This window comes from Tachyglossus aculeatus, chromosome 14 (genome assembly GCF_015852505.1).
Source record: "Tachyglossus aculeatus isolate mTacAcu1 chromosome 14, mTacAcu1.pri, whole genome shotgun sequence".
Taxonomy (NCBI): Eukaryota; Metazoa; Chordata; class Mammalia; order Monotremata; family Tachyglossidae; genus Tachyglossus; species Tachyglossus aculeatus.
Window position 1 is genome coordinate 42,691,793 of NC_052079.1, and position 24,296 is coordinate 42,716,088.

The 24,296-nt window shown below is 41.8% G+C and overlaps 1 protein-coding gene across 1 annotated transcript in view; it reads left to right on the forward strand.

Annotated features, from left to right (window-relative positions):
• The window catches only part of LOC119936850 (PARP1 binding protein), a 54,797-nt gene that overhangs the window by 19,429 nt on the left and 11,072 nt on the right, over positions 1 to 24,296 (forward strand). The window contains exons 4-7 of the mRNA XM_038756384.1: positions 2,107 to 2,214; positions 9,642 to 9,812; positions 10,914 to 11,068; positions 21,003 to 21,183. Coding sequence (XP_038612312.1) covers positions 2,107 to 2,214; positions 9,642 to 9,812; positions 10,914 to 11,068; positions 21,003 to 21,183 — 615 coding nt within the window. The remainder of the gene's footprint in view (positions 1 to 2,106; positions 2,215 to 9,641; positions 9,813 to 10,913; positions 11,069 to 21,002; positions 21,184 to 24,296) is intronic.

A 24,296-nucleotide genomic window follows, 5' to 3' on the forward strand; every position in this document is an offset into this window, starting at 1 on the left:
GTATATAGGCTTCCAGGAGAAGATGAGCTCCAGTTGCCTAGTGGAAATCATGAAATTCAACAATCCATGCTATATAAATCTAGAAAGTGGAATTAATCCAGGATATACAATCTTGACACAGGAATTTATAGCCTTTCTGGAGACTAATTCAACAAGCTCAACTGGGAATAAGGAATCAGAACTGATGGCAGGCAACTGATATATTTTCTCTTCGACAATGACTACTCTATGGGGAGGTGCACAGGATTGGGAATCAGGAGATCTGGTTCTGGTCCTGGCTCATCACTGGAGCTTCTCCAAGCCTTAGTTTTCTCATCTGTAAAATGGGGATAAGGTGTCTGTGTCCTTCCTTTACAGATTACGAGCCCTATGAGGGACAGGGACCATGCCAATCTAATTATCTTATATCTAACCTGGTGTATAGCACAGTGCTTGCACAATAATAAGCACTTAATAGGTCCATCACTCTTGTTTGTTGCATCGATGCAGCGGAATTGGAAATAAAATGACAAGAACTGTAAGAAATCAGTTGGGCAATGAGAGCTCCCCTTGAAGAAGAAAAGATAAAACTTTGACTCTGCTGCCCTGACCCCACTGAGGAAGAGGAGATAGCTGAAAACTGAAGGGGAATGTTTCTTTTTGGGACTACATTCCATAAAAGAAATCAGCAAGCATATGAATTCCAAATGGATTTTCAGCTTTATCCAAAGCAAAAGAAAGATGGGAGGGTCAATGTAGCTCACGATCTGGACAACAGATGGTTCTCTTGCCTAACAAATTGGATCCCAAGAAGCAGAAATCAAAGATCGGATTCAGTGATAAAACCTGAAGACAAGGCCCCAGTGAGCTGCAGAGAGAACAGAAGGTGTGTCGTAGACTTGCATACGTGAGAATGAACAAGGACAAGCTGGAGAAAAGGATTTGACACTGAACCTGTCTATGAAGGTGTGTTTCCCAGAGATACTTTTTCCGAAGAAACACTTCTTTTTACCAAAATCGGCTTGAGACAAGCTTTTGCATTAAACACTTAACCCAAGTCATCAGTGATTGTGTTGGACAAACCTGAAGTTTCCAACCAACATTAGTGATTCAGATACCATAAGCCTCCAGTATCACACCTGCCTAGTTACCAGGGCCCACTCCCACCCACTCCTACTAGCTTGGCATGTTTCAGAACAGTTTCTGGAATCAAATAATAATAATATTTAAGTGCTTACGTGTCGGGCAGCGTACTTCCTCTGGGGTAGATAGAAAACAATCAAGTCAGACACAGCGGCTGTCCTACAGGGGGATCACAGTCAAAGGAGGGGGAGAAAATGAAGAAACCGAGGCACAGAGAAGTTAAGTGACTTGCCCGGGGTCACACAGCAGGCAAGTGGCAGCGTTGGGATTAGAACTGAGGCCCTCTGGCTCCCAGGCACGTGCTTTTTCTGCTAGGCTATGCTAGAAGGATTGGGTGGAAAAGAGCCGGCTCTTTTGCTCTTTTACTACACACTTCTGTGTGTAGTAGTTGTTTGTGTGTAGCTGTGGACCAATAGTGGAGCATAGTATATAAAACTAAGCAATCTAATGTCAGTATCACTTCCTCAGTAATGTAACGTAGTTGTTTCCATTCCTGCTGCATTGGATTTTTCTGCAAACACTAGTTGCCAAGCCTTCCTTCTGGGGCTGAAAAATAAGCTTCTTAAGACAGGTGGATTCCAAAATTGTCGTAGCCTCAAATTCACCCCGACCAGGCAAGGGTATTGTTGTTTTTGATGCTGCTGATTTAAAGTCTGTGAGTTGACTCCGCACAGTTGCTAGATTTTGAAAAAGTGTTTTGTGATTGTATAGTTAAAAGAAAATTAGTTAAAATCTTTGAATTTTTTATTTTGTAATTTTCTCCCCTCCTTTCCCATATCTTTGGGAGCTTTCCGAAACTCGTTTGGATCAGTGTCCTTAGGCTTTTTAAATGAAATTTGAATGTAAATATCAAAGGATTTTTTGATATCAAAAATGTCAAAAGATATTTATATCAAAGGATATAAAAATCAAATATGGGACCAATTGTTAAAAATCTTTTGAATACTGTATAGAATTTCAAAATTTACTCTGGATTTATTGCAGGTTCAACTGTTGGATTTTATTTCTGGATTGTCTTGTGGATCAGAGGATAATACTAACGCTTATGTTATGTCATCACCCAGCACCACACACAACCGGGACCATGTAAAGGTAAAAAAAAAATGCTGGTGAAGAAAAATGGGATATATATAGCACAAAGAATTACCAAAATTTCCAGAAGTCTGGTATATTTCTCTGTAAGGGAAATGCAGCATTTCAATCTAGGTTTGAAAAGCAGCATGGCCTAATGGAAAGAACACTGCCTTGGGAAGACCTGGGTTCTAATCCTGGCTCTGCGACCTGTGTGCCACGTGACCATGGGCAAGTCACTTCTCTGGACCTAAGTTGCCTCATCTGTAAAATGGGGATTTTGACTTTGAGTCTTATATGGGACAAGGACTGTGTCCAATCCAATTATCTTCTGTCTACCCAACCAACGCTTAGTACAGTGCCTGGCACGCTGTGCTTAACAAATACCATAAAAAAATCGGTTATACCCGCTCTGATTTCTCAACTCCGATTCTGTATTTCCATGATGGAAGCATGGCGTTTTTCATTAGTGGGATTTTTGGGTTGATTCAGGACATAGAAATGATGAGCACAGATAACACCAGCGGGTTCTGGGAAGCGATGGAGTCGCTCCGGTTAAGGCGCCCGTCTGTCCCAGACGCGGTGACTTCAGTACATTTAAGGGACTGACAGAGGGCTTCTGGAGAGCTCTTGGCTCTTCAGTGCTAAGCACAGTTGTTGCCACACAGTAAGTGCTTCACAATGTCATTATTATTGTTGTTTTAATACTACCTTGGCTAGTATTGAAGGGACTCTAACACAAACTGGAACCTCTCAGGACCAAGAATCCTGGTGTAGATGGAAACAAGAAACTTGGGATTGTCAAAAGCTTGAATAAATAGCCCAACTCCAAAACAGAGCATTGCTTTTATTTTCAGGGTGATGATTGATAGTCCTGATGGGTATCCATGTCACCGTATGCGATAGGCTGAACGGACAACACAACATCGGGTCAGTGTCTGTCTGAATTTACCTGACCCAAGAGCATTTCTCTGGACGGAAAGGAGGGAACCCTTCACCCCCCACTCTCAAGCTTGCTCCAGCGCCATTACATGCTCTTTCTACACGCCTGTTTGCGTAGGTCCCGCCTCTGGGTCGCAAAAGTCGCCAGTGAGAGTTGAGGAGAGGGAAGATGGGTGCTAAAAAATAAAAACATCCAGCATGAAGGCATCCAAGGCCTAATCCACGTCAGGGGGGAGACAGACCAGTTGAAAACTGGACTACCCCGTCAGTAGTGAAGTGTGTGAAGCACAGTGTGAAGCGGTGTGGCTTAGTGGAAGGAGTCAGAGGTTGTGGGTTCTAATCCCGGCTCCACCACTTGTCAGCTGTGTGACTTTGGGCAAGTCATTTAACTTCTCTGGGCCTCAGTTCCCTCATCTGTAAAATGGGGATGAAGCCTGTGATCCCTACGTAGGACAACCTTGATTACCTTTTATCCCCCCCAATGCTTGGAACAGTGCTTGGCACATAGCTTAACAAATGCCATTATTACTTGAGAAGCAGTGTGGCTCAGTGGAAAGAGTACGGGCTTGGGAGTTGGAGGTCATGGGTTCTAATCCTGGCTCCGCCACGTGTCAGCTATATGATTTTGGCCAAGTCACGTAACTTCTCTGGGCCTCAGTTCCCTCATCTGTAAAATGGGGATTAAAACTGTGAGCCCCACGTGGGACAACCTTGATTACCTTGTATCCCCCCAGTGCTTAGAACAGTGCTTGGCACATAGTAAGCGCTTAACAAATCCCAACATTATTATCATTATTATTATTAAAAAATCACCCTAGTTAATGGTATTTGTTAAACCTTACCGTTTGCCAGGTTCATTCTTAAATGCTGGTGTAGGTTGGTTCACAGCTTTAGTCCCCATTTTACAGATGAGATAAATTAAGTGAAATTAAGTTAAATTTTAGACTGTGAGCCCACTGTTGGGTAGGGACTGTCTCTATATGTTGCCAACTTGTACTTCCCAAGCGCTTAGTACAGTGCTCTGCACACGGTAAGCGCTCAATAAATACGATTGATTGATTGATTGATTGATTGACAGAGAACTTAAGCGGCTTTCCCAAGGTCAGAAAGCAGACAAGTGACAGAGCCGGGATTAGACCTAGGTCCTCTGACTCTCTTGCCCATGTTCTTTCCACTGGGCCATGCTGCTACTTGTGGCTTTTGTTATTTGGCAAAACAAAAACAATCCATTTATTAAAATGAATAACGTGCTCATGTTCAAGAATATTCTTATTTTTGAGCTTTCACGAGATACAAAACCTTGTGGTCAGCTTTTTATGAACGCTGATTATTTTGGACACCAGACCCATATTTCTCTCGATTGCTTTTTCATGGGCACGTTTCAAAACTCATTTGAGAATGTAACACTAGGGGAACCATAACTGCCATGTTTTCTAACCATAATGATGGGGATGAGAGTTCATCCTTGCCAAAAGGAAAGGAGACACTAACGGAAAAGAATCCAAGATATTTTCTCCTGATATCTGCCCACTCTCCCGATCTGAAAGAGGAAATTTTCCAGCTTTAATATTCATATGAGGGTCCTGAAGCCCTGGTCTAGTACCCAATAAAGATATGGTGAATTCATAATGGTAAATCTTCATTGTTCTTGGACTTTGTAAGGGTAGCGAAGCTGTGGATCTGGATTAAATTAAATGTAGAAAAATTGAAGAATGAAGTTTCTGATGACTGAGTGAGCTTTACTTTTTCTTTGCTAGTTTTCACTTTTGGCAAATCCATATTACTGCTCCTAAATGTCAAAGGGATAAAGATTGGATCCATATGACTTTACAAAGTGATATTAAAATTTGCAGTTTTTAATTTTGATTGCTCGCATTCTTCTTCTCTAGGGAAGAGCGAATCTCGATTGTTACTTTCACATAACTGCCTTAGCTAACATCTCTCTCCGCCATTAAGCAATTTGTTATTCAAACAAATCCTCTGCCTAGGAAATGGAGCACTACTTTAAAAAGATGACTCAGACTGGATTAAGAAGAAAACTTGGACTCCACTTTTTTTTTTTTTTACCAGCTAGCTCTCTTCAACGTTAGCTCTTCTTTTTTGTATTTAGATCAACGGCAGTATCTTAATATATAGAAAAATGAGATGATCCTTCTTAAGGCGCATTTAGAATTCAATATCCTTTCCTTACTATGGGTTTTCTTTTAATATGGTATTTGTTGAGCACATACTACGTACCAAGCACTGTACTAAGCGCTGGGGTAAATACAAGCTAATCAGGTTGGACCGGTTCGTGTCCCACATGGGGCTCACAGTCTTAAATCCCCATTTTATAGACGAGGTAATCGAGGCCCAGAGAGTTAAAGTGACCTGCCGAAAGTCACACAGCAGACAAGTGGCAGAGCTCGGATTAGAAACCAGGTCCTTCTGACCCCTAGGCCCATGCCCTATCCACTATCCTTCTCTACATTGCTGCTAAGTATCTTAATCCAATTTTGGAAGCTCTCTATTCATAAAGTGGGGGATTTGGGGATTCCTCCCATTTTTCTGCCACGCTTCAATAATACTTTATGTTTGCATAATTGAAAGGCATACTCAGAGTTGCTTTTCAGATATGCTGCAATCTATCTTTTTGCCTTCCTCTCGGCGTGTAGCACCTGGAGAGTTTCAATCCTCTACCAGTCTCGACTACGGGAGGGAGAGTCAAGCAGAGGCCGACCCCTTCCATTCTTAGCTTGGGGAGTGGCAGGCAGTCTACTACAAGTCAAAATTCACTTGTGCTGGGCAGCGGCAGCACGGGAGAGAGTCAAAGGCGGAGACTCAGCTTTACCACGTGGAAGGAGGCAATGGTAAACCACTTCCATATTTAAAAAAACTCTACGATCCGCTACCAGAACGATTGCAGTTGGAGATGGGGCGTTCTGGAAGGGATGTGTCCATGGTGTCACTATGGGTCGGAGACGACTCGACAGCATAAGACAAGACGCTGTTCTTCGTTCTCTGAGAATTTTCTACTTATTAAGGAATAGGTGTTTCCCAGTAGTACAGGGGGCCTTCAGGAAGCCTCAGTTTGGGCTATAGGGCAGCGGTTAGCAGTAGAGCTTTCCCTCCTTCAAGGTTTGTGTGCAAGGAGAGCCAGTGCATAAGTGAAGGCGGTTGGAAACAATATTCCAGAGAACATGTAACTCCTGCTCTCTGAGTCCACCTCCTATGTCCCTGCTAGTTCATAGTTGAGTTTTATGTGCTGCAGATGGTAGTGGGCAGCTGTGGAGCTTGTGTATCTGGTGATGCTAAATGTCTGCTGCCCTCCATCCAGTAAATACCCCCAGCCATGCCAGAATTTGTAACACAGTCCACCCCTCCCTCTCAGCGAACACAGAATTGACTCACTGACTCGCTGTGAAATCCCGTAGATAATTAACAGGGAAGCAAGAGTCTAAAGTGCGCTGTCTTTTTTTTTTCCAACCCCACGAAGGGTTTTCTTGAAACATTTAAAGAAGACGAACTAGAAATTTCTTTGTTTTCAGTACATTGAAAAGAAAGAGTTCACTCCAAGATTTACTGCTCAGCAACCTCTCTGCCATTTCCCCACGGAGGGCTTTTAATTTTTAAAAATATGAATCTTCTTTGGAAGTACTGTCACAGATGCATGTGTTCCTGATTTTAAGAGTGCTTCCACTCCATGATCATCAGTCTGACTGGGGAGTGTTTTCATTCGCTGGGGAATCTAATCTCAAGTTGTTCGAGATGATGTCCCTAGCTTATCAACTGTAAAATAGAGGTTGGAGAGAGGTTTTACATATTTCCAAGACACAACTGAAGATTTTAGAATCCACAGTTCTCTTCACTGATTGTTAATGTCTTAAGATCCTCAAAGGAAATGTGCTAAATAAATAACTTCAAATTTACACATTTGCTTACATTGTTTTCCTCAGCCTGTCAAGAGCAGTTAAGCTTTGTTTTTGCAGTTAGATCTAGAATTGATTTTTTTTGCACTTATTCTCACAGTCCATCAAGAAAATGTTTTAGCCTCCATTCTGTACTGTAGTTGTCTGCTCCTTAGAGACCATGGCCTCAATCTCCCCATATCTCTCTGGGTTCCTTTTTTAAAAAATAGTATTTGTTAATAGCTTACGATGTGCTAAGCACTGTACTAAGCACTGGTTTCCCAGACTGTCTCATCCCACATCTTTGACAAGACCTGACAGTTTTTCATCAGGGCAGAACAGACCCATAGTATGGGTTTCCAGCCTATTTGCTCTTTGAAACTTGACCCCCAGCCCCTCATCACCTTCCCCTTCCCCAACCAGATTCCCGCTCCTTTTTTGCCTCCACATCAAAATGAAGAGTCGGCATCTTTGACCAAGCACTTGGGGAAGTTGTTTCAAAGGAAGTGGACAACAGAGTTGCCCTCTTGAAGAGTTTACAGTGTAATGGGGATAGGAGGACTAAAGCTAATGACTACACGGCGGACAACAATGTGTTTGTTGTCAAATGCTACAGAAGCAGCTGCAGGGTGTTTTGGATTTCCCACCCCGACGGACAGCCACGTTGCCTCCCTGGGAGCCTGCACTGGCTCCCCCGACCACACCATCCTAGATCCTCAATCCCAATCTGCTTTTTCCCACCCTGGGAAGAAGGACAGAAGCATCTGCAATCTGAGGCCTCCACAAAACCTTGAACCTTGGGCAGGCTGTGATGGCTACTGCAACGGTCCCTGGCTGTGATGTGACTGTTGGACTTTGAACCACGAAGGAGCCTGATATTCTCTTCTAGCTCAGCACCCTACCCCAGCATGGCCTAGTGGATAAAGCACGGGCCAGGGAGCTAGAGGACCTGGGTTCTAGTCCCAGCTCTGCTGTGTGACCCTGGGCAGGTCACTTAACTTCTCTGTGCCTCAGTTACCTCGGTTTTTAACCCTACTCACTCCCGTCTAGACTGTGAGCCTTATGTGGGACAGGGACTATGTCCAGGCTGATTAACTTGTACCTTCCCCAGGGCTTGGAACAGTGCTTGACACGTAGCTCTTAAAAGTACCATTATTATTATTTTTTTTTATTTTGGAATTTGTCCTTATTTTGTACATTGCTTTAGTGTTTTATTATTAGGAGGCCTTCCCAGACTGAGCCCCTTCCTTCCTCTCCCCCTCGTCCCCCTCTCCATCCCCGCCATCTTACCTCCTTCCCTTCCCCACAGCACCTGTATATATGTATAGATGTTTGTACATATTTATTACTCTATTTATTTATTTTACTCGTACATATCTATTCTATTTATTTTATTTTGTTAGTATGTTTGGTTTTGTTCTCTGTCTCCCCCTTTTAGACTGTGAGCCCCCTGTTGGGTAGGGACTGTCTCTATATGTTGCCAATTTGTACTTCCCAAGCGCTTAGTACAGTGCTCTGCACATAGTATGCGCTCAATAAATATGATTGATGATTGATAATGATGTTGATTATTTCATCTTTTTCTTCGTGTTTGTCTCCAGTCTTCTCTCCTACGTTATACTCTTAGATTTTCAGCTCCTTCAGGACCAGGGACTGTGTCTCATTCAATCATCGGGGGTATTTATTGAGCATTTCCTATGTGCACTTGGGAGGGTACAGAACTAGAGTTGCTTATGATCTAATTCAATCAATCAGTTAATTAATAAGTGATATTTATTGAGCGCTTACTGGGTGCAGAGCACTTTGGAGAATACAATAGAGTTGGTAGACGTGATCTCTGCCCTCAGAGATCTTCTATCTGTGCATTCTTTCTCAATATTTGGAACATTGCTCTCTGTACACGGTAGTGCTGCACGCAAATAATAAAGGCATGCTAACATGACCCAGCCACAGCTGTAGAGACCCACAACTGCTAAATCAATCAATCAATCAATCGTATTTATTGAGCGCTTACTATGTGCAGAGCACTGTACTAAGCGCTTGGGAAGTACAAATTGGCAACACATAGAGACAGTCCTTACCCAACAGTGGGCTCACAGTCTAAAAGGGGGAGACAGAGAACAGAACCAAACATACCAACAAAATAAAATAAATAGGATAGAAATGTACAAGTAACATAAATAAATAAATAAATAAATAAATAGAGTAATAAATATGTACAACCATACAAGCAATTGATGTGATGGGAAGGGAGGTATGGAATTGTAGGGGGAGATTAAGGAAGTTGGGAAGCAACTAGAAAATCCTGAAACAGTTCAGAGAGGAAGTGAGGTTTGAGAAAAGTTTTGAAGCTGCAGAGGAGTGAGGAGGATGTTCCGGGCTAAAATAATGGTGTACGTGAGGATTTAGAGACAGGAAAATGTACTTGTGGGGGTGGGTAAATATTTCTGGCTGGAGCAGATAGTATGAACTAGGGTGGAATTGAGAGACGAGGTCTGTTTGAAACTAGGCCAGTGGGAGGCAGCTATTCAGGAGTTTGAAACTACGTCGTTCACAAATGATTAATTTTTCATGCGAAAGTCATCTATCAAGAAGCTAACTTGATGTTTATTTGAATAGGTGCAATTAGCGGTGAAGAAACTTATCTTTGCATATTTGAACCTCTTGGTGAATTCAAGGAATGACTTAGCCTTGGCTCAGATTCTCAACTTTCCTGATAGAGGCCTTGGTAGAGAGGCCTTTACGGACCTGAAACATGCTGCTCAGCAGAAACAAATGTCCATCTTCTTGGTAAATACATTCTGTTTTTTTAAACTATCTCTGTTATTTTGACATTGAGTGAACTGTCTTTTTAAAAACAGAAATGAAATGTGCTTTATGTCTGGTTTAAGTCAGACTGTCTGTCAGCTTCGGTGATGGAAAAAAATGGAAAAAGTTATGTCAATAGTAAACGTGCATTTTCTTTTTAAATCCAGAAGTGAAATGTACTTCGTTACCTGTTTAGGTCAGATGTCAGATAAAATGACTGGAAATTGGAAAAAATTATGAATTCTCCATTATTTTTATTCTTTATATTTTAGTATTAAAGATTCATGTGTTTAGTGTTGATTCATCTGTTTTTCTCAGGATTCTCAAGGGTCTGTTTCTCTAGTGTGTGAGCCATCTTTGTAGAAATCCATATGTGTTGCCAAAATATGTTTGTTTCATCATGAATACAAGACTATATGAGCCACACATACTCTATTAAAGAGAAAATTCTTGACATCCAAAGCCCGTGGACTGGTGGAATCATACCTTTTAAAAACTTATTACAGTTTTGTATGTTCTTATGTTTGTGTGCAGTCACACACTGAAAGACTTGATGCAACTTCACAATCTGGCATTTGCATTTATGGAGCTATCAATGTTATTGTGTCAGTTAACAAGGTCAATTGAATGATTGAATCCCTTTCCATTTCTCCCACAAAAAAAAAAGAAAAGAGAATTTAAATATTTAATTGGATAATTACTTTTAGACTGTGAGCCCACTGTTGGGTAGGGACTGTCTCTATGTGTTGCCAATTTGTACTTCCCAAGCGCTTAGTACAGTGCTCTGCACATAGTAAGCGCTCAGTAAATATGATTGATGATGATAATTACCTCTTAGAGTAATCCCAAGGGTTAGATACCTCTTACGAGTCGAAAAACCCAGAAGTAAATAGGCTTACAGATATGTTTTGACAGTCAAAAATTTTGAATGAGTAATGAAATTTGACCAAAAATCTTGATGTAAATGGTTACTTTTATTTTCATTTCCCAGTCATGATAAAAATTAATCCAGATACATTTTATTATGTGTCTAAATCGTCCGCCTCCATTGTAGTGTTGCTTAAGTAATATTTTCTCTTATAGGTGGCAACATCCTTTATTCGAACAATAGAACTTGGAGGGAAAGGTTATGCACCTTTACAATCTGACCCTTTGCGGACACATGTAAAGGGACTTTTAAATTTTGTACATTTCATCGATAAACTGGAAGAAATTCTTGGAGAAATTCCAAATCCCAGGTAAGGCTTTCTGATACATTATAGGTAAATTGGCCAACTTGGATTAAAATCCATAGAGTCATAATAATAGTAATTATGGTATTTGTTAAGTGCTTACTATGTGCCAAATAGATACAAAGTAATCAGGTTGCCCGACGTGGGGCTCACAGTCTTGGAACCCCTATTTTACAGATGAGGTAACTGAGTTACTGAGAAGTTAAGTGCTTGCCCCAAGTCACAGAGCAGGCAAGTGGTGGAGCCAGGATTAGAACTCACGTCTTCTGACTCCCAAGCCTGTGCTCTTTCCACTAAGCCATGCGGCTTCTCTACTCCTACTCAGGCCAAAAAATGAGTGTACTTTAAATTTGGTGCAGCTCAGTCATAATCAAATAGTATTTGTTCCTTTGCTAATCACCCTCTACCTTCTCAAAATTGAGATCAGTATTTTTCTGGAGGGAGGGGGCTCACTTCTTTGATTTACTTCAGTGATTGAACTAAAAATGAGTATCTCCAGTTTGGAATAGCAGTTTCAGGTTGAAACGGTAAGATCAAACTCCATTCTCAGGTAGTCGAAAACATCTCATAATTTGGAGGGAACACTGCCTTAAAACCTGAAGCGCTGAGGATTCTGAAGACGTTATATAGTACTGATACACTTCTAAATCTCAGATATTGCTGAAAATGGGGATTATAGAAGAATGAGAAAAAGGAAAATTCCACCCAGGTAGAGGCAGAAATAACGAATAAGAATGAATGGAGATACAAGTGCATAGGCCATGTTGAAGGGAAGACAAGTGCTAGGGAGATGAGGGGCTAATCAAGAAAGGCCTCTTGGAAGAGATGTGAATTTAGTAAGACTTTGAAGGCGGGAAGAGCGGAGGTCTGGTGGATATTAAGGAGGAGGGAGTTCCAGCCTGGAGGGAGGACATGATCAGGGGTCATTGATGAGACAATGAGGTACAGTGAGCACTTCTCCATTCTCCTCATATGTCCCACCCGCCACAGAAAGATTGAGAAGACCATAGTTTCAATTTAGCACAGTACTTTGTGGAAAGTAAGCCCCTAATTTATGATATTTCTAAGAAACTGACTGTGACTCCCCATGCGATTCAGACCACCTTGATAAAGTGCCCTGAATGAGGAGTCAAAAATATCAGCCTTCCTCTATGGAGGGCCTTCAGAAAAAAATAAAGGAGGTAAGGAATGCAGCCTGGATTTGAATGGGAATTCTGTATAGACCTCTTGGAAAGCTGCAAGGCCCTTGATGAACAATTTGAGACTGAATTTACAAAAACACAATAATTGCCAAGAAATACTACCGTGCTCTGAAAACGTTTACTAAAAAAACGAGTGATTTTCAGAATGGCACAGTCAAGATTTACTATCAAGAACCCTCATTCCTTTGACTGAATTTCCCACAAGTATCGATTTTGTGTTGAGGGAGACACACTGTGTGTTCTCAGGGCTGGGATCGTAACAAAAGGAGCACTCAGTTACAGCCACAGGGTTGAAGAGAAAAGAGGATGAGGCTGCTGCGAAGACTTTCCAAGAGAATTCTGGGAGCTTGGTTCTGCCAAGAACGACCTCTTAAAGCTATGAAATGTGATTAAATAGTTACTTTGCCCCTTGGGAAATGAAGTTTCTCCTTCCTTCTCTGCACCATCAACAGATTTGATTGAGTATCTTGACGTACAGTATAGCTCCAACCAGAGATTGACTGGCTTGCAATTCAGCACGTGATCAAACATTTCATTCTAAGACTGTCGTTTGTGTTCCTGTCCTGCTATTTGATGTGTGGTCCGTAAGTGATTCTTATAGAACTGCTTCAGAAGTTGGACATAGTGTCTAGGGAGCTCAGGTGTCTTGGTCTTAGAGAATCAATCAATCAATCAGTCGTATTTATTGAGCGCTTACTTTGTGCAGAGCACTAAGCGCTTGGGAAGTACAAGTTGGCAACATATAGAGACAGTCCCTACCCAACAGTGGGCTCACAGTCTAAAAGTTTAAAGAGAAGTTTAGGCAGCGCTATTTCAGACCATTAGTTAGGTCTGACATGTAATATCACACTGCCCACACACTCTGATTCAATTTTCTCTACCTCCTTGCCTACAATTGCGTTGTTGGTCTGTGCACTGCGTAAAGGACTGAATTCTGTGACCATTTGTAGCTGTTTTTCCTATATATATGTTCACACACACACACACAGATGTGTATGCATATTATATATATATATGTTGCCAACTAGTACTTCCCAAGCGCTTAGTACAGTGCTCTGCACACAGTAAGCGTTCAATAAATACAATTGAATAAATGAATATATGTGTAATACAGTGCTCTGCACACAGTAAGCGTTCAATAAATACGATTGAATGAATGAATATATATGTATCTATGTATACATCGTATAAATACGATTGAATGAATGAATGAATTTATTGAGCGCTAACTGTGTGCGGAGCACCGTGCTAAGTGCTTGGGAAGTACAAGTTGGCAACGTATAGAGACGGTCCCTACCCAACAACAGGCTCACAGTCTAGAAGGGGGAGACATTCATATGCTCTTGAATGGTCTATGAAAAGCTTATAGAAGCCCTGATGCCTTATGCAGCTGACTTGCAGCAAAGAGCATGTGCTAAGCTGTCCTCAGGAAGTGTCCAGTTTACTATATTTGTCAGTGGTCGATTCAGGAGTGCTCTCACTAACTTCCGGCCAAGGTGGAGGTAATGATATTCTTCGATAACTGCCGCATCTTGAAGGTGGTGATGGTAGCGGTGGCATCTTTGCGATCCTGTGGCATCCCCTTAGCATTCCAATTATTGAGAAGGGCTTGTGTCAGTGTTTAAGGAAAGAAGCCCCTCCATACCTGTTGTATTTTTCATAACCCTGACTTCTGCGATGACTTCCTCGGAGCTGGGGTAAGTGCAGCCCCCTCCACCAGCTCTGTTTTATTGTCCATATTTATTAATAAATATGACTGATTGATTGATTCAGTAGTCGAAGAGAACCAGCAAGAAATAGAGACAACAGAAAGAGGCGCACCCCTCTCTTCTGCCCAGCAACCCCGCTTCAAGATCCAACGCGGTGGTTGCTACCACTCTCTCCAGTTTTCCGACACAGAGGGCCGAGCGCAAAATGGCTCCAGAATTCCATAACCGGAAGCGGCTTCGGCTCAGGACAGGTGCCAGGAGCCAGGAACCGGCTGAGTAGGGGTGTAACCGCCTCAGGTTCCTCCTTGCTCCCATCTTCCAGTCAACTTTCACACGGACCCTCACACATCTTGCGGACCCTCCCGTGCAAGTTTGACGTGTCTGTTTTAGAGGGCAGACAGTATCTTGGGAAAATGCCCGTTCGTTGTTTGTATTGTGGATTCTCTTCCAACTGAGCTGTTGAATTATTGCCGCAGTGTTCTGTGCAGATGTCTTCGTTCTCCAGGAGCTGAATGTTTAGCCTTCTTGATAGTCTGGAGGTCTCATTTTGACACGTAGTCCGTATGAGCCTGCAATGTGGACCAATCAACGTTCTGCTCCGCGCATGGCCGCTGGGATCTGTACATCCTCAAGATCCCTCTGTTGCACTGCAACATAGTTGATAAGATGCCACTGTTTAGATTGTGGGTGTGTCCAGGATATTTTTCTTTTATTTGGAAGGTGTTAGGATTTGTGATCATGATTTCCTTTCACTTAAAGGAAATTAACACATCCCAATTCTTACATTTCTCCTAAATCTCACTCAGACATCATAATTTCAATTCTATGTATTTATTATTTGCTGTGGGAAGAAGTCTTTCCTTAGGCTTGTTTTGAAATTTCATGCTTCATTGTGTGCTCCTCTATCTAACTGTTGTGGAATTTGCGGAATCATACTTCCACGTTCACCCTATCCATATTCTTCCTGATTTTTTAAACTTCGATCCCATTTCCTTTCTGCTTTCATCTTTCCTGTGTGATGTGTCCTAATCGTTTGGAACCATTTGCACACAGAAGCTTCTCCATCATCATCAGGAAGCAGCGTGGCTCAGTGGAGAAGAGCACGGGCTTTGGAGTCAGAGGTCATGGGTTCAAACCCCGGCTCCGCCAATTGTCAGCTGTGTGACTTTGGGCAAGTCACTTAACTTCTCTGTGCCTCAGTTACCTCATCTGTAAAATGGGGCTTGAGACTGTGAGCCCCACGTGGGACAACCTGATCACCTTGTAACCTCCCCAGCGCTTAGAACAGTGCTTTGCACATAGTAAGCGCTTAATAAATGCCATTATTATTATTATTATTATTATCATCATCAATCGTATTTATTGAGCGCTTACTGTGTGCAGAGCACTGTACTAAGCGCTTCTCCGTGACCCTGATCATCTTGTCTGCCCTTTTCTGTACCTCTCCTAAGCCTAATATGACCATCTCCATTATACTATGCCTATGTTTGCTATATGTATTTTACCTCTATTTCCCAGAGACGTGTTCTAGTATCTGAGCTCATTCCTACTGGGCAACAGTGGCTGTGTCCTGGCCCCATTTGAGGAATTCAGCTATCTTCAAATTTTTTGCTTTTGCTCCCAAGCTCACAATGATGGTGAAGGTACCTTTTACCCCCTCCTTGTCTCCCATTCATCTATATTTATCCACGGGGGCCCAAAGAAACATGAAGGCTGAGTGGCAGCCATGCCAATTCCTCATCTACTTTCACGGACCTCCTCAGTCTGTAGAACTCGTTGAGAGTTTGTGAGTATGTAGGACCAGGACTCAAAATTAAGATCCCAGGCCACTGAGATTACGATGGTCACTGACTGGCTAAAGAATTTGGCAGCTCTCCACATGCCCAACTTTCAGTTCGTACACAAGGAGCCCGAGCTAGTTCTTTCAGTGTTTTCCCATCCCAGCCCAAATTTGAACTCTGTTAGCAAAGCTTTGATCCCTGGGAACCATTATTTACATCCATTCACCCCCAGTTTTTATGTCAAATAATTAAGTTTGTTGTTTTCCTGTGAAGGAAATTGGACAAAGTGAAAAATACTGACTTTGCCGTAACAAAGTTTTGACATATTCTTTCCTGTTTTTGGAATAGGCATTAGGAGTCTGTTTTATATTTTATCAAACCTTTGAATATTGTCCATACCCATGGCTTTTTGTTTTGTCTGTAGACTCCTCTAATCTTTTTCCAATAAGGACTTATTCCCAGAAAGGATGCATACTGTATAATCTGTTAAATAAATTATGTGCCATGATGTCTTTGTTTCAGCAGAATCTGATGCATATCCATTTTATCAAGGGCTAGATGTCCTGTAAATAATTTGGGATTAAGATGCCTGATGTTAATCATGTTGTTATTGTGATACAGTGTCACATTGAAAAATATCATTGCCCCTGAGAAAGTGCCTTTGAAAAAATGATTTCAGAAATGGTAATATGTAAAAATGAGGCACTTAAAAATAATGGCTGTCATTTCAGTTTCTCTTCCAGGGGCCTCTAGCTAGTGTCATTCTGATTGTCTGGTACTGAAATTTTCCAAGGCCAAAAATAAGTCCCTCAGAAACTGCTCCCTGAATGAACCCTGAGATTACTTGATTAATCAGTGCCTCGTGAGAATTTCCCTGTGACAAATAATGTTGCCGTATCAGGCAGGTTTCATGTTTTGTGAGTACTGAAGAAAAGACCTTCAGGCGCCTGAGATGTGTTCACTGACTATCAAAATGCAGTTTCACAAGATAGAGTTACGCAGAGTAATAAATGAAACCAAATATCAGTAAACACAATTTCAGGGACATGTTCCTTAGCTAGAAGTAATAACAACGAGAGGTCCAGTCCTTCATATTATTTATTGATGCTTCTGTGCTGATTTTTCCCCTCTTCCGTTCCTGGATATATGTGGGCAGAAGTAGGTTCTTGGGTTGATCCCAATGCTTAACTCTTATCTCAGGATTGCTTAGTATCCCTCTGGTTCAGATGGCAGTGACAGTTGAGGAGAGAATGAGATTCTTAAACACAGAGTTTAATCCATTTAGTGCATCAGTGAGCCTGTATCTTAATTTATTTGGAAGTTTTATCTACATGTTTCTTTATCCTATTGTCTTAAATTGATCAAAATCTTAAGTTTTTCCAGATCTGGAATAAGTTAAATGTTTCTTAAACTTCTTTAAACTGATCTATTATAGTCATATAAAAATGAAGCTGTTAATAGTTATCTGCCATGTCAGTTTCATATTCACAACTTTGTGAGTCATATAATGGCATCCCATTTGTAGGAACTATCTATTTTATGTTGGCTACGTGTCATATTCTTTATTCTATAGCTTTATTTTTAATATTAAAATAGAAATTAAGAGAGCATAGACAATGATGGCTCAGGGTACTGGATTAGTGGAAAAACCATTCCCTTTCTTTTAGATTTGCAGAAAGTACAATGGTGTAATGTCCCTAACCTTTCCTCATATTCCAAGTTCAATTTTGTTTCTCTGGATTTGAATATAATCATGATTGTCATTCTTTTATTTGTGAGCATCTTTCCCGTTGTAAGAACTTTCCTTTTTTCCTTAACACATGAAATCTTTATTTACGACTTTCATGTGTTCGATTATGCCGGTAGGGCATACTGCATAGAGCACGGGGCCTGGGATTCAGAAGATCATGGGTGCTAATCCCGGCTCTGCCACTTGTCTGCTGTGTGACCTTGGGCAAGGCACTTCACTTCTCTGGGCCTCAGTTACCTCATCTGTAAAATGGAGATTGAGACTGTGAGCCCCACATGGGGCAAGTTTGGGGTCCAACTCAATTTGCTTGTATCCTCCCCAACGCTTAATACAGTGCCTGGCACATAGTAAGTACCAATCAATCTGCGCAGCAGGCAGAAACTCCTCACCCTGGGCTTCAAGGCTGTCCATCACCTCGCCCCCTCCCACCTCACCTCCCTTCTCTCCTTCTCCAGCCCAGCCCGCACCCTCCGCTCCTCTGCCGCTAATCTCCTCACCGTACCTCATTCTTGCCTGTCCCGCCATCGACCCCCGGCCCACGTCCTCCCCCGGGCCTGGAATACCCCCAATCCCTCTGCCCATCCGCCAAGCTAGCTCTCTTCCTCCCTTCAAGGCCCTACTGAGAGCTCACCTCCTCCAGGAGGCCTTCCCAGACTGAGCCCCTTCCTTCCTCTCCCCCTCGTCCCCCTCTCCATCCCCCCATCTTACCTCCTTCCCTTCCCCACAGCACCTGTATATATGTATATATGTTTGTACATATTTATTATTCTATTTATTTTACTTGTACATATCTATTCTATTTATTTTATTTCGTTAGTATGTTTGGTTTTGTTCTCTGTCTCCCCCTTTTAGACTGTGAGCCCACTGTTGGGTAGGGACTCTCTCTATATGTTGCCAATTTGTACTTCCCAAGTGCTTAGTACCGTGCTCTGCACATAGTAAGCGCTCAATAAATACGATTGATGATGATGATAGTAAGCGCTTAACAACTACCATCATCATTATTATTATTACAGTAATCTACTGCTGTTATTACTTTGATTGTATTTAAGTACATAGCACTAGTTTGTGGAAGCTGTGCGATTTCAAAATCGGTAAGCAGGTCCCTTGTTGAAGGTGGGCAAGGTGATGGCAGAGAAGGAAAGGGGAAACTCCACTTTCCAATAGGCAAAGGGGCTGACTGACTACACATTTTGCAGTAGAAAGGGGATGTTCAGAGTGGAGCCAAGTTCCCCAATTTTTCTTGGAGGTGCTTTTCTAGGGGAAGCCAAGCTCCCAGAGTTTTCTCAGAGGGAGTTAGCCAAGGCCTGACTCCCTCTTGGCTCTGACCTTGCTGAGAGCAGCAGCTCCTGTGTTTTCCAGTGTGGTAAGAAAGCTCTCTATCACCTAATAAGTACTTGGGGTTAGGTAGACCTGAGAAATAAGGGTTTGTGGTTTTCGTCTGGGTTTTCTGGTTCAAGTCTTAGTTTCCCCCCGCATTCCTTTTCAAGAAGATCCTTCTGAGTAAAGTATCATTTGCTGACAATTATTGGGTTTGGACAGTCTCTCTTAGACATGTTCACAGATTGCTTTACAGATTTTCAAAGGACTCCTGCAGAGTTCCCTTTTGGAATCTGGCTGGATTTCACATCTCCTTCATTTCCTTTGAACGACTTGTTTGGTGGAGGGATGTTTCTTCTGCTCCTCATCCAGATTATTTAGGCAAGATGGTCCCGGGCTCCGAAATCTGAGTATCGAGTTCAAACAGTGATGCTGCCGACTTATAATTCGTTTATTATGGGTGTGTCAAACAGCTCAATTCAAGAAAGAGGTTGGATCATTTCAAGGACGAGGTTATTAGAGGTAACAGGAATAATAGAAATGACGTCTCGGGGAACGTGTGTACCAGCTCTGTTATAGTGTAGTCTCCGAAGTGCTTAGTACAGTGCTCTGCACACAGTATGTACTCAATAAATATGATTGCTTGATTATCATGGTTAGATATCTAAGGAGGGCCATCATCACACTGTTCCTCCCAAAATCCTTCCATGGCAGTGAGGAGAAAGGGTACTGGCGTTTGTTACATTCTCACAATTCTCCCTTAAAAATGACCTCCTTGCTTTGCTGCTTTACTTGCGCATTGACGTGGCGGGCAGCATACTCAATTTTGCATCTTGTTATCTTCTGAAGTCTGCTCTGAAACACCCACCCCATTTCTGAATACTACATGCTGGACTAATCTATCCGTCATCCCTGTGGGCTCTGAAAATTCCAGCTGTACCCCATTATTTCATTCATTCATTCATTCATTCGTATTTATTGAGCGCTTACTGTGTGCAGAGCACTGTACTAAGCACTTGGAAAGTACAATTTGGTAGCAAATGGAGACAATCCCTACCCGACAGTGGGCTCACCGTCTAGATGTGGGGAGAAAGACAACAAAACAAAACAAGTAGACAGGCATCGATAGCCACGCTGCTCCTTCTGGAGAAAACAGGGCGACAGGGTGGGTAATAATAATAATAATTGGCGTTTGTTAAGCGCTTACTATGTGCAAAGCACTGCTCCCCACCCTTCCCACTTCGCCCTTCTCATTATTTGAAATTGTGCTTCACTGCATCTTCCAAACAACTCTTCTGTCTTGCTTTATTATCCTCTCTTCACTGTCCATCCTCATCAATCGTATTTATTGAGCGCTTACCGTGTGCAGAGCACTGTACTAAGCGCTTGGGAAGTACAAGTTGGCAACATATAGAGACAGTCCCTACCCAATAGTGGGCTCACAGTCTAAAAGTTATTAGGGTATTTTACTCTCATCCATCCTCCATTTGCACTGTCTTCACTGAAGTTATATTGGATTGAGCATTACTTTTAGACTTTCAAGACCTGATTGATTAGAGTCTGGCTCCCAAGCCTTATTCTGTTTATTTTTTAAGATGGTATTTGTTAAGAGCTTACTGTGTGCCAGGGACTGTACTAAGCGCTGGAGTAGATACAACCTAATCAGGTTGGATACAGTCCATGTCCTACATGGGGCTCACAGTCTGAACCCCATTTTTACAGATGAGGTAAACTGAGGCACAGAAAAGTGAAAGGAGTTGCCCAACGGCACATAGTGAACAGGTGGTGGAGCTTGGATAAGAACCCAGGTCCTCTCACTCCCAGGCCCGGGCTCTTTCCACTGCTTCACTACTATTCATTCAATCATGTTTATTGAGCGCTTACTGTGTGCAGAGCACTGTACTAAGCGCTTAAGATTATGCAGTACATTTTAATGAGCCCTAAATGTATAGATGAATGTTCGTCTATAAAATGACTGTGTAGCAAGTGTTTAAAAAGTGATTTCTTATCAAGAAGATAAATTTACACTAGAAATTTCAAAAATGCTTATTAGGTGGTTATAAGGATCAGTGTTAGGGTACTCTGTAGCACTTATAAAATATAAAGACTTTTAAAAACTAATAGGTATTTTGTAACACTGCAAAAATTAATGTGACATGAACTAATACCTGTCTTTAGAATTGCAGGAAATCGAATACTATCGATAATCAAAATGCAGTTGATAAAGGGGAGAAGTCCTGGTGATCCGTTCTGTTTAGCGGTAGAGGAAGTTGTTCAAGATTTGGATTTGAAGATTGAAAATATTATTAATTCTCAAGAAGAAGACACGTTTAGCACTCCTGGAATTAGCCCAGCACGGGTAATGGATTTCCTTCCGTTTTTTTTTTTTAACTTTTAAAGGGAAAACATCATCTTTTGAAAAACTTAGAAATTTGATTTAGTCTCTATTGCAGAAAATCCCCTCACCTAGGCCACTTCTTTTGTATTAACGTTGCACTGAGTCTTTGAAAGAAAATTTGTCCAAATGTTATACTGTTATAATGTCCTTATGCTTTCATACTACCCAAACTTCCAAATCCATTTTATAGTATGAATTTGAGGAGTTTAAAAAACATTTATGAGAAACAGCATGACCTAGTGGATAGGGCATGAGCTTGGGAATCAGAAGGACCTGGTTTCTAATTCTGGGTCCGCTATTCATCTGGGTGACCTTGGGTAAGTCACTCAACTTCTCTGTGTCTGTTACCTCATCTGTAAAATGGGGATTAAGGCCATGAGCCCCATGTGGGACATGGACTGTATCCAAGCTGCTTAGCTTATATATGCCCCAGCACTTAGTACAGTGCCTGGCCCATAGTAAGCACTTAACAAATACCATTACCGGGGTAACTGTGCTTTTTTAAATTAAATTTTAAAGATTGGGGTTAAATTTTATCTTTTTTATGAGTTATCTACAGTAATAGCTACATGACAGATGTTCCTTCCGTAATATTATTCTCTTCCAGTATTTACAAAAGACACATATGATGATGGGGATGATATTTGTTAAGCGCTTACTATGGGCAAGCACTGTTCTAAATGCTAGGGTAGATACAAGGTAATCAGGGTATCCCACATGGGGCTCACAGTCTTAATCCCCTTTTTATAGTTGGGGTAACTGAGGCACGGAGAATTTAAGTGACTTGCCCAAGATCACACAGCTAATAAACGGTGGAGCCGGGATTAGAACCCATGACCTCTGACTCCTAAATCCAGGCTCTTTCCACTAAGCCACGCTGCTTCTCTAAGCTTAAGCGCTTAGTACAGTGCTCTGCACATAGTAAGCGCTCAATAAATACGATTGATTGATTGATGGAAATACGATTGATTGATTCTCTGCACTCCATAGCACAGCTAGCTACCCGGTGACATTTACAGCAATCCCTTTTAAATCAGTCTAAAACTTGGCTCTGTCCTAACTTGGTTTTGAGGTAATCTATTTATCTTAGTGAGAGAAATGATGCCATACATATAAAAGATTAGCAAAAAATTGGCCATGGCTGCGAGTTACTCCATTTAATAGTGTGTGCGCACATATCAAACTCTTGCTTCTGAATTTGTAAGGTGTTGTACCCCGACAGATGCGTGTTGTCAGGAATATTTACCGATTCTGCAATTGCATTCTATCCAAAATTAATAAGGAAAACAATTTATGTATATATATATATATATATATATATATATATGTGTGTGTGTGTGTGTGTGTGTGTCAGATTTAGCTCTTAGAACTTCTTTCATTCTACTCTTCTTTCAAATTATCGTAAACCTTGAAATTCAACAGCAATTCTAAAGTTCTGATTTTCCCATTTAAAGAGGGCTGCTATTATGTGGAGATTGTATAGCCCTTGTTTGGCATTCTTGGTAAAACCATGGAATTGTCAGGTCGTTTCTGAAACATTTGAGAAAACCTTTTGGTTAAAAAAAAAAGTGGGGGTGTGGACTGCAATATACATCAGTTTTCAAAAGAATGGGTGAATTTATAAATGACTGAAGAAGATGCTGATGGACAGTGAAATTCAAAGGTACAAGTGGGTATTCAGAAAGGGTTAGCCTGTTACAAGGTACTTTAGGAAGAAAAGAGGACCCGAAACCTAAATAGGACAAATTCTTCACTAAAGTTGAAAAACCACTCCCATAATTAGCAGGATCCTTTGACCAACATGATGTGGGGAAAAATTTGTTCCCTTCGATTCCTACGATGTCATAGCTGTGAGCAAGAGTCGTGTAACCTAAGCATTTCTTCAAGGGGAACACCGATCCCCTCTCCCAACCCCCAACTTGCTCTGAAGCCACTGTGATCCCCTCAGTTTCTTTATTGGGTATTTATTGGGTGCTTACTGAGTGCAAAGCATTGTATTAAACACTTGGGAGATTGTAGAAGAAGCAAGGCACACATTCTTGGACCTTCATGAAGATCATAATCCGACGGGAAGATGGGGAAGAAGACTGGCAAAAATGATTTACAAATAGTAATAATGATGATATCCTTTATGTCTTTACTAGGTGCCAAGCACTAGAATTGATGTGAGATAAGCAGACTGGATACAGTCCCTGTCCCACAAGGGACTCATGGTCTTAAAGGTTGGGAGAATAGGTATCATCCCCATTGTAGGGATGAGGAAACTGGGACATAGTTTGAGACCTGTCCAAAGTCACTCAGAAAGCAAGTGGTGGAGAACCCACACCTTCTGACTCCGTCTCATGCCCTTTCCACTAAGCTACACTGCCTCCAAGAAATAGTTCAAACATATTGGAAATGTGCCTACCAATCCTATTATACGCTCCCAAGGGCTGAGTACAGCATTCTGCACACAGTAAGAGTGCAGCAAATACGATTGATTGATTGGGATTGGAATGAAATAGCAGAATAAGTAAAAGTAATTGAATATTCAAGGAAGGGCTGTCCCAGACCCCCGTTTATCCGGACACCGCTTCAGACTCCAGCGGGGTAACCTACAGACGCAGCAAGGCCTAGTGGATGGAACTCAGAAGGATAGATGAGCCCACTGTTGGGTAGGGACTGTCTCTATATGTTGCCAATTTGTACTTCCCAAGCGCTTAGTACAGTGCTCTGCACATAGTAAGCGCTCAATAAATACGATTGATGATGATGATGATGATCTGGGTTCTAATCCCAGCTCCACCACTTGTCTGCTGTGTGACCTTGAGCAAGTCACTTCACTTCTCTGGGCCTCAGTTTCCTCATCTGTAAATGGGAATGAAGACTGTGAGCCCTATATGGGGCAGGGACTGTGTCCAACCAGGTAAGCCTGTTTCTATCCCATCGTTTAGTACAGTGCCTGACACATAGTAAGCCCTTAACAAATACCATTAAACCCCCTTCCCCCCAAAGCCTAGTGGCAGTTATACTTTCAGCTGTTACTCTGACAGATCGTTTCTGCAGCCTCCTGCAGACTGAGCATATAACATCTT